Raw genomic sequence first — 16,746 nt, 5'->3', positions numbered from 1 at the left:
GGGGAGTTCACATTTGGCATCATTTATATAAGAAATCTATCCCAAAAGTGATCAGACACAGCTCTTAGATATGGGTTCCATCCAATTGATGCTTCTGAGAGGGATCACCAAGAGAAAAATGAAGCTGAAAGGAAAACAAGAGAGGACTTACTGCAAGACTCCAATGGTGAGGATCCTGGTTCAGAGCAGGTACATGGACTGGGAAAGTCTGAGGTCGCTCTTCTAAAAGTCGGCACTGACCAAAGGCTTTCTGGGGGATTGCAGACTGCAAGTACAGATCATTTCTGAACTGTGGGGAGGAAAACAGGTACATGTCATTAAACAGAAGTTATCTTCTTTCTTTCCTCTCACTTAGCCTTCTCACAGTATTGTGAGGTCAGCAAGAGCAGGACTTCTTGAACCCATTTTTTCATGCAAGTCATCAGGTCAATAGATTTAACAAACAAGTGAATGAAAAAGCAAGGTGAGCAAACCTGTTCTCTTAGCACAAGACTTTTGCTCCTCTGTTCTGCTATATTGTGATGGAAAAAGAAAGTCATCTAATTATTCTGCCCATTTTATAGATGAGGAAATTGTGGCTTAAAGTGACTTATACATGGTCACACAGACTGGATTTGGACCCATCTTTTCTGGATCTGGAGTCTGGTCCTTTATTTGCTACAATCAATACCCCTTGTAAGGAATAGCCATGCTCAAGAATTTGACTAATTATTGCATTAGAAAATCCCATCTGGATGAGCCCTAGTGATTTGGAAGTTAAGAGTGCTTGAATGTGAGGAAGACCTGGGTTTGAGTTCAAATTCAGAAACTTAGCTATGTAGTGGTAACCAATCCATTTAAATTTGTAGAGCTTCAGTTTTTTCATCCATAAAACAGGGGTAAAAATATTTCTTTTACCTACCTCATGTACCTAGTGTGAAGAAATTATTTTGCACATCTGAAAACACTATTAATAACAGTGATTAGCATTTCTTTACAGGACACATTAAGGTTGGAAAGTATTATGAATATGTTATATCATTTGGACCTCACAATAACCCTGGGAGACTTCTCCATTTTACAGATGAGGAAATTGAGAGGTAGAGAAATTCATTTCTTGTTCAAAGTCACAGAACTAGTAAATTTCTTAGACAAAACTTAAACCCAGGTCTTCCTAAGTCAGTTCAGTATACAATGACCCTGGAAGACAGGTGTTTTTAACACCTCCATTTTATAGTTGAGGAAACTGAAGGGTAGAGAAATTAAATGACTTGTTCAGTCAGGGTTAGTAAATGTTTAAGGCAGAACTTGAGTTTAGATTTTCCTAAGTCAGTCCAGTACTCTATCTACACAAGTCATGAAGCTACAATCGAAATGAATATTATTATTTATCATTTTTAAACCACTGCAAAGGATTTGCACAAATGTTGAGCCAAAGGTTTCACGACTTTTTGAATCTTCCTTCTCTCACTAGAAACCTACCTAAAGGAATAGGTTGGGAGGACCAATGATTATCAGGAGTAGCTAACAGAGTGTCCTTAGAGGGATGGGTTCTCATCCTACCTCTGATCTTATAAGCTGTGTGATATGGATAAGTCTCTCAAAGTCTCAATTTCATCATTTGTAAAAAAGAAAATAATAATATTAGGTTCCATTACTTCCCAAGTTTGCTCTGAGATTTTAATAAGGTAATATATACCAAGCACTTTATAAATTGTAAGGAAATATATATATATATATATATATATATATATATATATACATATGCCAATTATCATCACTATCATTAGCTGTAAGGTATTCTGGAATCTGGACAGAGACAAACTACTCATTACTTAGCCAGAGTTTCCCTTAGAAGCATCTTTAATTATGCAAGTATGACTAGAGGCCAAGTGGCTTATGGGCAATCTGATTATTGGCTGAATTAATTAATAAAAATCAATAACACTGGCAGGTTGGTTAAAACAAATAATCAGTCATTTCCCATTTCTCTCCAATACTTCAAGGGCAGTAATCCCCATCTTCCATTAACCCTTCATATTCCCCTCATTAGTCACACTATAAGGGACTTACACACACACACACACACACACACACACACACACACACACACAGACTTTCTGTCTGTCTCTGTGTCTCTCTGTGTCATCTGTATGTGTTTATCTCTTTCTCTTTGTTCTTTATCTCTATGTGTGTTTATCTCTGTCCCTCTCTCTGTATTTCTTTTTCTGTCTTTTTCTCTATCTGTGTCTCTGTTTCTCCATCTCTCTGTCATCTGTTTCTCTGTCTCTCTGTGTCTGTGTGTCTATCTATCTGTCTCTCTCTGTCACTCTGTCTCTCTTCTCTTTTCAATTTCATGACAATAATTTATCAAGATGAGGAGGTTATACAGGGGCAGATGGAAGATACAGCTCCTGGAGAAGATCCCAAAATTACCAGCCCCATTTTCCCTTCCCAAACCTACTCACAATGGGCAGGAAGGAGTAGAAGAGAGAGTCTGTGTATGAGGGAAAGAATTTAACAATGGAGAAAATAGAAAAGGCACCCAAGCAAATCATTTATTAAGCACCTACTTTTTTATTAAGCTTGATACTGAAAATACTCTCACTGCCCTTGAGGAGCTTTCAATGAGGGAACCATCGTATAGGTACACAGATAAGAGACATAAATAATAATGAGTATATGAGGAAATTAGAGGAAAAGACATTACCATGAGAAGATAATAAGATGACTCTTGACTGCTGGGATATGCAAAGAAGGCAGGACAGGTGAAGCAGAGCTGAGCCTCACCTCTGACTGTGAAGGGCTGACACCTGGTGTGGTGTGTACATTCAACCCTTCATAATCAGAGATGAGGCTCTGCCTCACCTGATGTCTCCTCACTGCACATGCCTAGGAAGGAAACCAGGGATTTCAAGAGTTGTGAACGGAGAACAAAGACATGGAGACAGGAGATAGAGATTGTGCACGAAGAGTCACACACACAGCCAGTATGGCTGGAGTATAGAATCAGAACAAAAAAACCAGCTTCTAGCAGGATTATGGGTTTCAAAACTGCAAAGGATTTCATTGTTCATCTAGATCAACTCCATAATTTTACAAATGAGAAAACTGAGGCCTAGAGAGGAAAACCAAGTCCCACAGCTAATAAACAGCTAAATTGGCATTTGGATTTGAATATCCTCTGACTCCAAATTGCCTCTTCTTTCCACCATATGGCAACTGTAATACTTAGCCATGTCTCTTTTTCTTAACCTTATTGGTTCTATAGCATAAAGGAAAGAACCCTGGATTTGGAATTTGGATCTTCTTGTTTGAATCCTGTCTCTACCACTCACTCTCAATATGACCTTGGGCAAGTTAGAACATCATAGACATGGAACTGGAAGATATCTTAGGGGTCAATTCATCCAAGTCCCACATTTGACAGATAAGGAAACTGAGGTCCATAGAAAAAGGACGATTGAGACTGAAGAAGGTGGCCAGAGATGCACTGTCAGATGGAAGATCCACATGAAGGTGAAAAATTATTGAAAACTGCCAGGATAAGAGGGAATTTGTTGCTTTTCTTAAACAGCATGGATACAATAATACATGGAATGGGAGGGCAGAAGAGGATATAGGACTATGATGAACTGAGTTGAATAAGGACGTGCCTTCTCTCGTGGCCCCTGAAGCATTCATCCAAGAACAGTTATATTCTTTGCTCCTCAATCCCATTTGGAGATATCCCTTCGCCACCACTATTTTGCAGCTCTCTATTTATTACCATTATCTACTGGCCTCCAGGTCATCTTCCCTCCTTTTTCAAGTTCATTATCTGATTTACTGCCTCCCTCTCTGCACTAACCACTTGTTCTCAGACTTGACCATTTTGATCCATTTGTCAATGCCACTTCAAACGCCTTGACTTCCCCAGTCATCAGTCTGAAAAACTTCCATAACCCCCATCTCTGCTTGGCCTCAAACTCACACATAGGGATGGGTATACAATTGGCACAACCTTCAAGTCCTAACCATTCTGTCAAATATAGAATTCTGACACTTCTATCTCTGAGCACAACCTCTTAACCTTATTGAAGAAGCTAACAATAATAGCTAGCATTTATTATAGACATTCGCCCTCTTACTGGGGCAAGTAAGCAGGACAATGGATAGAGGGCTGGGCCTGGAGTCAGGAAGACTCCTTTTCATGAGTTCAAATCCAGCCTCAGATACTTGCTAGTTGTATGACATTTAAAACTAGTTGACCTCAGCTACCTCATCTGTAAAAATGAACTGGAGAAGGAAATGACAAACCACTTGAGTATCTCTGCCAAGAAAATTCCAAATAGGGTCATGAAGAGTCAGACATCACTGAACAACACCTTTCTGATTCCAAGTCAGAATTTCATTCCCTATGCCACCTAATTTTTTCTTATGTCTCAGTCCTCTCAACTTTTTCATTCTCATCACTCCCTTCCATCTATCATCTCTATTCTGACCTCCTTTCCCAGCTTTCACCCTTTGGTTTACCAATTCAACCATAGAGTATATGGGGCTCTGACTTGTAGGATTTCCCCTGGGTGAGTCGAACTAGAAGCCAGATCTTATAACCTTATGCTGCCCCCTCCCAAAAGGAAAACAGGCCTTGGCACCAGGGTGTCAGGAAAGTTGGTTGGGGTTTGTAAATCTCTTAAAAGATGAAAGAATCCTCTCTATGGGAAGTGGGGAGTATGGCTATTATTAATTCAGAAGTAGTGGACCCAGCAGTGCCTTAGAGCGGCTGTATAGTACTGAGCCCTAATGAATCAAAAGCAGTGACTATTGAACTATCAAATGCCACTTCAGACAAAATTTTAATTAACAGAGCTGATCGGGCTACTCCGGGTCTGAAAATAAAGATTTATTGATGTATTTTTACTGCCTGTCATAAACTACCTGGAGAAACATAAAACACCACCCACCTGCTCGCCTCTAAAAAAACACCCTCAGCTAAGATCATAACATGAATTCCCCTGGCCCAAAGAAAAGGTCTGGCTTTCTACCACTTCTCGGACTACACAAGACCTGTTCATTTAATATATCCATCTATGGCAAAGATAGAGAGGATGAAAAAGATGAAAAAGAATTTATTGTTTGGAAGATACAGGCAGGCTTCCTGACCTTCTGAAGCCCATGTTCATGAACTACTAACATAAATAGGATGAACACTGGGGAGTCGGATTTGAAAGAATAATATTATTCATTTTCTCAATTCTCTAAAAAGTTTAAATAGCTCAATCTTAGTGCTCTGCTACAGATAGTGGGGGGTTTTCCTTATCTAGAACTGGGATTCTATCTTTATAGTGAGCTCCACTGTGAGGAGATTCCCTCTACTAATGAAAATATATGATTTTTCTGAAGCTTAGAATCAGAGAGAGAGCTGCCTAGAACCCTGAGAGGCAAAGTAACTGGTCCAGGAACCCATGTCCATTGGATGTCAGAGGCAGAATTTGAAACCAGGTCATCAGGATCTGAACCCTGGACTTCAAGACAAGATCCTCATCCTTGGAGTTATGTGACCTCTACAATAAAAATAATACAATTATGTCTAATAAATTATTTTTGTTATTGTTTGGTTGTTTCACCATGCCTGACTTTTCCTTGTCCCAACTGGAGTTTTCATGCTGGAGATAATGGAGTGCTTTGTCATTTCCTTCTCCAGTTCATTTTATAGATGGGGACTAAGAAAAACAGGCTTAAGTGACTTGCCAGGGGTCACAAAGCTAATAAGTATCTGAGACCAGATTTGAACTCAAGATGATCTCTCTCTTCCTAATTCTAAGCCTGGCATTCCATCCATTGAGCTACCTATCATTTTATATTACATATTTAATTATAAATTATACCTAACAAATTGCTTTATTATAAATTATATAATAATTTAATTTTAAATTATGTAAAATTATTTTATATTATGCTTTTTAAAAAATATAATAAATTATTATTAGAGAGGAAGCATATTGTAGAGGGTAGAAATCTGATCTCAGAGTCAGAAAGATTTCAGTTCAAATTTGGTCTCTAATATATACAGGCTGTTAAACCCTAGACAAATTACTTAATTTCTCTGATCCTCAGTTTTCTCCTCTGCAAAAAATGGACATAAAAATGGCACCTCCCTCACAGGTAATGTGTGTGTGTGTGTGTGTGTGTGTGTGTGTGTGTGTGTGTGTGTAATCTCTGAATACCTGAAAATGCCATATTAAATATTAATTATTAGCTACTAACCTCTCAGTGGCCAAAGACATTTATATTAAAAAAGGGTTACAAATTTGCATTGGTGAAGAGTTTCCTCATACTACACTGGTAACGCTGGAGGTAAAACCACACCCCATTCAAAACCAAAAACAAACCAACAAAAGCATCCCTGACATTTATGCTGAATGCCCCAAAAAGTCTTAAGGCTGTCTTAAGTTATTAAAGCTAAAAAGCTGCCTTAAGACTTTTAAGACATGCACTTTAGAGTTTGCAAAGCCATCTCATTTGAAGCCCCAAACAATCCTGCTGTGGTAATTACTACAAGTACTATTAGCTCCACTATACACACAAAGGAAACTGAGGCAGGTACAAAAGGGACTGTTTTCTATGTGAGCATAGATACTCATTTTATACATGAGGAAGTCCAGGCACAGAGCTGGTATCAGAAATAGGTCACCTGAACCTTTGCCTCCCTGACCCCAGTCCATCAGTCCTTTCCCACAAGGTTGCTTCAAGGGTCACATGAAACCATGCATGTTGAGAGCTTTGCAGACCTTTCTCTATAGAAAGTTATCGATTATTAGGAGTCAGTAATCAGGACCCTGGCCAGATCCCTAGTAAAGGACAGGAAGAGAAGCCGGGAGCCGTCTGCATGTAACACGATGCTGTCTATCAGACAAAGTCAGGACAAAATGTTGCCTTGAGAGACCAGATTAAATGTTCAAAATTGTTAAGGCCCCAGTCCCCCTGGATTCCCCAAGGAGGCAGGCCCCTGAAGAATTCCTTCAACACCTCCCTTGGCCTCAGGCTCCTCCGTCAACCAACCCCTAATTCAGTCTAGACTGAACAATCTCTACCATCTGACCAGAGATCAAAGGACGACAAGGTTTTATTTACAGTTGGAATCCCTTCCTTTTAGAGATGAGGCCCAAGCAGGTGAAGAAAGAAGTCCTTCCCAGCAGGGAAACGGAAGAAAGATCGGAAAGCACATTCTCTGCCTTCAGATCCACCTTGGAACCAAAGATCAGGCCTGCAGGAGCCCATCAGGCTCCCCTACCCCCATCCCCCCAGTCACCTTACAGATAAGGGTCCAGACTAGAGACCCCCCTCCCCGAGGGCAAGCAGATAAAGGGCAGGATTCGAACCCAGAGTCAATGCTCTCGGCCTCTGCTGCTTCCCTCCCTCAGTCTGTAGCACAGCATCAGCTCCCCCATCTCCCTAGAGCTGCTCCTTGCCGGAAACTGCAAGTACTTACAGAAGGCCGGCTGTTGTCTGGGGCTGCGACACACACTCACTCCTGGCCGCCCTGACCACATGGGGTCTCTCAGACCTGGGCCCAAGCTGGGGCTGCGGCTCAGGCCCCTCTGCCAGGCAGGAGGCCTCTCCAGCTCCGGGGCCAGGACTCTCTCAGCCTCTCTCCCTGGAAGGCTACTTACTTATTCATGTGCTACCTAAGCGGGACCAATCGCTTCTTTGTATCAGCTGAATAGGACAGTAATTCAATCCCCAAAAGGGAACAATTCAGCCCACGCTCTCTCCCTCCTAATGAGGCATTCACATAAAAGGAATACTTTTGATCTACGAGCAGTTCCAGTTGTCCATCAGCTCTCCAGGCTTGTCAAACTTCAATTCTCACAAATAGGCAGTGGGTAAACATGGGAGAGAGGGAGGTCCCCCATCTCTCTCTCTCTGTCTCTCTCTCTCTCTCTCTCTCTCTCTCTGTCTCTCTCCCTCCTGTTTCTCTCCCATCCTTTCTCCCTCTCTCTTTGCTACTTTCTCCTCCTTCCCACCTGTCTCTGTCTGTGAGTGTGTATGAGTGTGTGTGCCTGTCTATCTGTCTCTATTGGTCTCTTTCTTTTCTTCTCCCCCCTGTGTCTCTTTTTCTCTTTATGTCTCTGTCCATCTCTCCTCTTTCTCTGTCTCTGACTCTGCCTCTCATTCCTCCCCTATCTCTCTCTATCTTTCTCTTTCTCTATCTCAGAAAATAAAAATCTTTTTTTTAAGCCTCCTGTGGAGAGAATGGAACCAGAGAAATAAAGGGTGTTTATGCCTTCAAGGGAAATCATAGACATAGGGTTTAGAGACCATCTGGTCCAATTCCCACGTCGTACAAATGAGGAACTGAGGTCCAGGCAGGATAAATGACTTGTCCAACATTGAAAGGTCCTCATTGCCAGAGGCAACGTGCACACTCATGTCCTCTGACTCTAAGTTCTATTTCCACTGGGCCACACTGATTCCATCCTATGGATTTTAAGTCTACAATGACTCAGCTAGCCAGGTCTTATCCTAACCTAGGTCCTCCTCACTTAAATGCTCACTGATTGATTACTCAAATTATATAGCCTCTAAGTGGCTTTGAAAACCTTAAATAGTTCTGTAAATGCAGATTTGTAGTAGTAATAGTAGGGATGGTGGTGGTGGTGGTCATAGTAATAGTAGTACTGGTAGTAGTAGTGATAGTGGTAGTAAGTGGTGGTGGTGGTGGTGATAGTAGTGGTAGTAGTAATGGTAGTAGTAGTAGTGGTGGTGGTGGTAGTGGTAGTAGTAATACAAGTAGGTTGTTAAAGGCCAAAGGGTGATGGAATATTACAGACTGTTTGGAAACTGAGTACCAGACTGGCGGCATTATTTATTTCCTTCCCCACCCCCACCCCAACACACACACACACACACACACATACACATACACACAATCAAAGTGTCTGCTTTCAAAGACGACTTTGTCATCTCCCAACAGATCATTTAGACTTTTCATTAATGTCTGTGTCTCTGGTACCCAGAGATAATGGAAAAGGGAGAAGGGAAATAATCCTGTGTAGCAAGGAAGATCTGAAACCAGGAGTTGAGGATATGAAGTTAAGAGTTAGATTAAAAAACCCAGAAACCATATTCTGGTTCTAAGAAAAATCATTAATAATAGAAATATGTAATTTGGACTTCTCCCTCCTACCCTGCCTTGAGCCATTATGGAGAAGGTACTTTGTAACCTTAAAGTGTTATAAATATTAGCTATAATTATTTCAAGGATTGAGGCAGAGGCCGAACTTGTGATTTCCATATTATCAAGAACTCCCAAGTGAGGAAGCTTCCTGCACCAATGCAGGTAGCACCTTCTCTATAAGGAACATACAGTTTTGGCAAGTAGTTTGAAGAACTGTGAAATTGTGAAGTAGCCAATATACTATGTGTTAGAGATGAGACTAGAACCCAGGTCTTCCTAGCTTACAAATAATCTCCCCTCTTTTCACTATACCACACTGCCTTTCATCATTATTTCCATTGTATTTACTAATTAAATGATACATTCACTAGCAATCTATCCCATCATTATTGCTAATGAAAATTATCAGATCTCAATGGAAGTAGCACAGGATAAGAGCTGTGGGAAGAGTATTGCTCCCAACATACCCCTGGTCCCTGGTCCTACATTTAACCCAGTCTCAATAGTCATCTTCAGGAAAGAAATTCCTTTGGAGAAGGGGCAGTCTTTCTTCCTCATCAAGTAATACTCACAGGTCAGGCAAGCAAATCCAGTTGAAGAAACAAAACATCCAGTTTGTGGAATAGTAACATCCATCAATAAAATAGAAGGGGGGAGGGGATATATTCGGAAATGAATGAGATAGAAAACCAAAAGGTATCAATAAAATAATGTAAAATAAAAGGATGAATGAATAATGAAATAATTTAGATATCTCATTAATAGATTTATACATATATAGTTTATATATAAACATGGTTTATAGATATAGATATTTATGTGTGTGTATGTGTGTCTGTGTGTGTGTGTGTGTGTGTGTTTCTATTTCTTTTTTAGCACTTCTTATATCATACCTTGAAAAATGACTATCTCTGTACTTCTCTTTTCCCTCTAATGGACATTGAACTCCTTTAGGATTAAAACCACAATATTTTTTTAAAATCTACCCTACCTATAAGTTTGAAGTCATGAGGTAAAATGGAAAAATGATCTGGAAGTTAAAAAAAGACTTATATTCAAGTTTTGCCTCTGAAATATATTGACTGAGTAAGCCTAGACAAATCACTAAATACTTCTCAGTCTCAGTTTTCTCCTTTATAAACAGGGGCTGATAATACCTGCTGTGAGATGTAGTCTGATGTAGTGAATCTCTCTCTCTTTTCATGCCAGTAGCACCCCTACCTTTCCACTAAAAAACAGGACTCTTCCCTCAGAAACATTTCATATTGTGAAAAATCTAGTTTTGGTCTTCACAAACCTTCCTGGACATGTCTCTATTGCCAACAATTTTCCCAGTTTCCTCATTCCCCTTGATTTCCCTCATTAGCCTGGGAGGGCTCCTTGGGAGAAGGGATTAGTTAGTATATTTTTTATTTGTATATATCCTGTTTAACACAATGCTCAACATATAAAAATACTTAATATCTATCTATCTATCATCTAACTACCTAACTGTCTAATTACCTGTCTCTACTCCCTATCTCTATCATATATCTCTATATTTATATGCATAGCCTTACATGTATCTCTATCCTTCTTTGTATCTATTGATAAAGCCATTTGTTTCTCTGTCCATCCATCTATCATCTGTCTGTCTACCAGCTCTCTAAAGTGCTGCTCTTGAAATTAGGAAGACCTGGGTTAAAATGCTCCCTCTAACATCTACTGGCCATGTGACCATGGGGTAAGTTACTTAGCCTCTCAAGTGTCTCAAGCAATTTCCTAAAGATTATATATTTAGAGATGAGTTCTGATCTATATATACATATATATATAATATATATATAAATTATATATATATGGAAAGAATTCCAACCAAAAAGTCTCTATCTAGATGAAATCATATATCTGGACCAACAATAATGAAAAAGGGAAGAGGAGAGAGGGAGGTAATAAATAAATGAACCTAAAAATATATGAATGAATATAACAATTGATATTTACATAATATTTTATATGCTATCTCTGATGAAGGGTGCCTAGGAGGTAGGTATCACTGAAAAGGGGGTTTGTAAAGACTGCTGGGGTTTCATTTATTGGTGAAAAAATCACAAGACTCTATGGCCTAAAAGTCATTTAAAAAAAAGTCATAAATTTTAATTCCCATGTTACTGCAAAAAGTTTTAAGTTAATTCACAGAATTTTTTAAAGGAAGCAACAAGGTAAAAAAGTGAGTTTTTAATAAGATAGAAAAGTCAGGAGAAGAAAGATAGCTGCAGGGCCATGCTTGGCAATTGGACTGAGGTCAGCAGTCAGACAGGAGGATGGGAGAAGAAAAGATAGGAACAGCCTCAAGGTAGTAAATCGGTTAAGATTGGGGAGAGGGTGAGCAGAGCTTATATGTAGCAGCCTAGCCCACTGTTCACACAGTCTTAGGGAAGAACCAAGGTGTGACTCCACTTGGACATGACTAAGGTCAGGCATAATCCTTGACAAGTTCTATTATCTCAGCAAATTTACATTTCCGATGAGACTGAACAATGGGAGGAAGTCAGAGATACACAGAAAATCCAGACAAGCACAGATAACATTTCCTTAATACTACAAGAAATGCCAGATGAATATGTCCTTATTATTTCTCTTTCAACAATCTCTATGGATCTAAGGTTCCATCTAGCAGCAAGCTGGCAAGGAGAAGCTCTGGCCACCACCCTCAATTAGTTTATATGCATATACATATATATATATATATATTCATATATACATATATATTCCTATATACATACAGATATATATATAGACATATGCAGATATATAGATATACATATAGTTTATATAAATATATGTGTGTAGGTGTGGTTTCTTTCTCTTTTTAGCACTTCTTATATCATATCTTGGATGATCAATATTTGTGCTCTCATCCCTCTACTGGTCTTTGAGCTCTTCTAGGGATAAAACCACAGGAAAAGATAAAAAAAATAACAGAGTTAGTTGTAGGGAGTGTCTCATATACCATCATTATTCAGACAACTCTTGTTCCAGGCACAAGAGGAACAGATAGGAGGTGGCACGTATAAGATAATGAATATAATGATTATGGGATTTAATTGGGACCCTAGAAATATCTCCAGGGATATATGGTCTTGCTAGTGAGCAAAATGTCCCCCAATCTAAGCCTCCTGGTTTTATTTTATATTTTTTTAGTCATTTTTTTTTTTAGGTTTTTGCAAGGCAAATGGGGTTAAGTGGCTTGCCCAAGGCCACACAGCTAGGTAATGATTAAGTGTCTGAGGCCACATTTGAACTCAGATACTCCTGACTTCAGGGCCAGTGCTCTATCCACTGTGCCACCTAGCCACCCCAGTCTCCTGGTTTTATACTTTTTTAAACCAACATTCTCAAGAATGTTTTTAAAATAATTCGAGGGCATCAAGAATAATAGAAAAGGTTCACTTTCAATTTGGGTAGTTATCAATTTATAAAAGTTTAAATTGAGAGAAAACACAGAGTTGAACTTAGGGTAGAGCTGACCTAGCTGGTGACTGGAGGGAGAGCACCTCAAATGTACCATGCTCTTTTATAATAAGTCAGAGTCCAAGACTCCAGGGACTACAGTCTTACATTGATCCTGCAACCCTGATCATAGATAGCCCTTTCCCCCCTTAATATTATTGAATAACCATATCTCTATCACTTTAACTCCTACAAAGGATGCGATCATCTCTTACAATATAGAGTCTCTCATAATTCCAAGTTGTAGACTGCCCAGGATGAAGCTCCCTACCCTGGCCACTTAGATCTGCTAACTCATACCATCCACACCAACCCCAGAGCATTTATGTCTCTAGTTCACTCATTCCTCCCATTCCACTGTGCTCTTGGAAACCCAATTCTACTGTTACCAAACTACTCCTCATATTAAACATGTACCTTCCATCTGGAGATGTCAGCTCCCTGACAACAGGAAATATTTTATTTCTATCTTTGTATCCCCAGTAACTTATAAAAAGTAGGTGCTTCATAAGCACACAGAGAATTGAATTAAAGAAGTCATCTAGCCAGTGATTGAACACCTTCAGGGGTAGGAAATGTACATCTCAAAAGGCAGTCAGTCTGTTCCATATAGCAGGACACATCTCTTCATTTTAGTTTAATCTATAAATCAAGCATTTGGTCTAATTGGTATATGAAACTCCAATTGACATTCTATGTTCTAACCTAGGTATTACAGTAGATAGAATGCTGGACCTGGAATCAGGAAGACTCATTTGCCTGAGTTTGAATCCAGCCTCAGACACTTATAAACTGGGTGACCTGTTTGCCTCAATTTCCTCATCTGTAAAATGAACTAGAAAAGGAAATGACAACTGCAGTATCTTTGTCAAAAAAAAAAGTCAGATTCAATTGAATAACAAAATTTCCTCCCAGTTCTGCTTCTACTTGGGCTGTATTCTCTTGCCCACCCTCCCCCATCTTCTCCCCCACCTAAGATCTTTAAAACTCTAGTATTCCATGGGTTAAGATCTCTTATCTCCAACAAGGGCCATCTAGCTCTAATAATCTGTGCTCTAAATTCTAGCAATCTGTTTAAGAACCTATCCAGTTCTCTCTTTATATGCCCTAAGATCCACCCAAGTTCTGACAATCTCTAAGCAATCTCCCACACTAATAGCAACTGCTTTTGAACAAAAAGAAATAGGGCCGGGGCAGCTAGGATGGCGCAGTGGATAGGGCACTGGCCCTGGAGTCAGGAGAACCTAAGTTCAAATCCAGCCTCAAACACTTAATAATTACCTAGCTGTGTGGCCTTGGGCAAGCCACTTAACCCCATTGCCTTGTAAAAACTTAAAAAAGGGGGGGGGGGGGCAATGGGAAAGCAAAAAGTGAATGAGGCAGATGGAAGAACAACTTTCTCATAGAAAGTCAAGAGGAAGCCAGCTACTCAGCAATTGGAAGTAACCAGCTGAAGAATGAGCAAGCAAAGACCAAACAAATCAATTTAGGAAACATTCCCTTTGTCTTCCTCAAAGCACAAAGTCAAGCTACGGCTTCAAGAACGAAGTTTAATTTTTCACACAGATGATGACATCCATTACTTTTTTCTCTGACAGCTTAAACCCTTTTGGACTGCTGAAGTGTAAATATTCCATAGAGTTTGAAGTAATATTGTAGACAAAATGGTACAGTTAGAGAAGCAAATTATGTTACAATTTCTTATTTGCCTTGGTTATGGTAGAATGCCCGTGGAATGGTGGAGAATTCTGTCTTCTCCCTATATTCCTTGGAATCTCACAAGGCACATTGTAAGAAAAATCCCAGAATATTAGAATTTCAGTTAAAAAGGATTCAGGAACCTTCTAGAACAACCTGAACTTGAATAAGAATAACACCTCCAACATCTTCAGCAAAGGGTCATTCAGACAGTATTGGAACAAAGTTATTCGATTGCATTGAATATTATCATACATAAACTAATAAAAAACGTACTCCTTCAGTATAATTGATGCAGATAAGAATCTTTAACTTTTCCTTGGAATTAAAGGCTAATCTTGATTTTGTAGGTTAGGAAATTTCAAGACATCTTTCAATTCCAGAAGTTTTCATTAAGCACTATTAAGAGCTTAGCACTGGCAATACAAAGACAAAATAAAAAAAAAAATAGACCAAACTTTCCATCTTACTGGAGATGGGAAAGTAGATGGAATATGGAATATGCAAACTGATAAATATGGCTGAAGGATCAAGAAAAAGATAACTAGGAGGAATCAGAAAAAGCTTCTCATAGATATGTTTCTTAAGGAGGTCAAAGATGAAAAGAAAAATCCCACATACATCAAAATGTTCAGAGCAGAACTTTTTGTAGTAATTGTAACAAAAGCAGAAGACCATAAATTGGGGAATAAGTAAATACATTGTGGTGCATGAATGCCACGAATTAATTCACTGAAGTCAACAATAAATAAGAAAAATTCAAAGAAGTATTAGAAGACCTAGATGAGGCGGCTAGGTGGCGCAGTGGATAAAGCACTGGCCCTGGAGTCAGGAGTACCTGGGTTAAAATCCGACCTCAGACACTTAATAATTACCTGGCTGTGTGGCCTTGAGTAAGCCACTTAACCCCATTTGCCTTGCAAAAACATAAAAAAAAAAAACTACAGCAAGTAAGTGGAAAGAAAGAATAACAGACAAAACAAATGAGATGGAATACTATATACTTTAAATTTTTAATTTAATTTTAGATTAATTATTACAATTTAATTTCCAAATTTTCTTCCTCCATCCATACCTCTCCCACCCATTTAGCAGATTGTTGTGTGATTATAATGATCAAGTTTGTTCCCCAAAGAAGAGAAAATGAACCTCCTTTCCTTCTTTGCAGAGTTGACTGTCTAGAATACTGTCTATTATTGGGTCCTTGGATATGTTGGTTAGTTATCTCTCTCTCTCTCTCTCTCTCTCTCTCTCTCTCTCTCCCCCCTTCCTCCCTCCTTTGTCACAAGAGATAACATCTGGGAGGGGGAGGAAAAATTCAGAAAAATAAGTAACCTAAAAATCACCTAAAATGGCTTCATAAAGGATATAGCAACTGAGTTGAACCTTGAAAGAAGCTAAGGATTCCAGGAAGTAGCTGGAAGAAGATGGGGGGAGAGGGCAAGAGAATAGAGTCCAAGTGCAAGGGGGGCTGAATACAGCATTCATGATGCTGCCCTTCCTGATTGCCCATCCCATGTGCTGGCTCAGTACTTGGGTACTTTGAAAATGGCTGGCTCTTTCTTGCCAACAATGTGTGACTAAGCACTCCTACACCCTTGAATTACTGAAGTTTTTCCTTATTGGTTTATTGGCAACCAAGCAGTAAAGCAGTGGACCTTTTTATAAAAAGGAAATGATTCTATCTTGGATGCTCTCTTCTATTGACTCTCCTCAGTAGCAAGCTGTTGCTTTCCCTAAACATGGAGTGGACAGTTGGGTTGGGGTGGGGTGAGTTAAGATTTGATCCCTCCTCTAACAAGTGGGAGAGCGTTGCACCTGGGTCTTTAATTGGTTTTTCCACTTTGTTTAGTTTTCCACTCTATTTAGTAATTAAACAGAATTCTTGAAATGAATGTTTCTTAACTTGGAGTTGACCTTAGGAGTTCAAAAGGTCCTGGGTCCTTCTAGTGGAATTGCTGGCAAGTTCCTTCATTGGAGGAAATAACCACCAATAGAAAGATGGTCCCAAGCACTGGCTTGGTTTTGGCAGAAGACATTGTTTGAGCATTTCAGAACCAAAGTGAAAAGTGGAATGCCTATCTGATAATCCCAAACTACTTTGTGCTTTGATTCAATTTCCCAGCTTCCCAGAAGATGATAAATAGTTATGTAGGTTATTGATTGCTTATATTTTGCTCATGGTCAGTGCTAGTCTTTTGTGTATAGGAAATAAATGCCTGCTCCATAGCTGATTTATAACTTTTTCCTCCTAATGCTTTTGGGAAGACTCTTAAATATGAGCAGAAACCCAAGCCTTCCCTCCAGGATGCCAGGATAGGGGACATAGTTAAAAGTAGTAAAAAAGACAGGGGCAGCTAGGTGGCACAATGGATAGAACACCAGCCCTGGAGTCAGGAGGACCTGAATTCAAA

General features: G+C 39.4%; 1 protein-coding gene across 4 annotated transcripts in view; it reads right to left on the bottom strand.

The window, feature by feature from the left end:
• The window catches only part of RIMBP2 (RIMS binding protein 2), a 535,198-nt gene that overhangs the window by 311,901 nt on the left and 206,551 nt on the right, over positions 1–16,746 (bottom strand). For all 4 annotated transcript variants that reach the window (XM_074205265.1, XM_074205261.1, XM_074205263.1 and 1 more), the window contains one exon: positions 152–289. In XM_074205265.1, the coding sequence (XP_074061366.1) occupies positions 152–289 (138 nt within the window). The remainder of the gene's footprint in view (positions 1–151; positions 290–16,746) is intronic.

Source organism: Macrotis lagotis, chromosome X (genome assembly GCF_037893015.1).
Source record: "Macrotis lagotis isolate mMagLag1 chromosome X, bilby.v1.9.chrom.fasta, whole genome shotgun sequence".
Taxonomy (NCBI): Eukaryota; Metazoa; Chordata; class Mammalia; order Peramelemorphia; family Peramelidae; genus Macrotis; species Macrotis lagotis.
The sequence above is the reverse complement of the archived record's forward strand: the minus strand, read 5'-3'. Positions and strand labels throughout refer to the sequence as shown.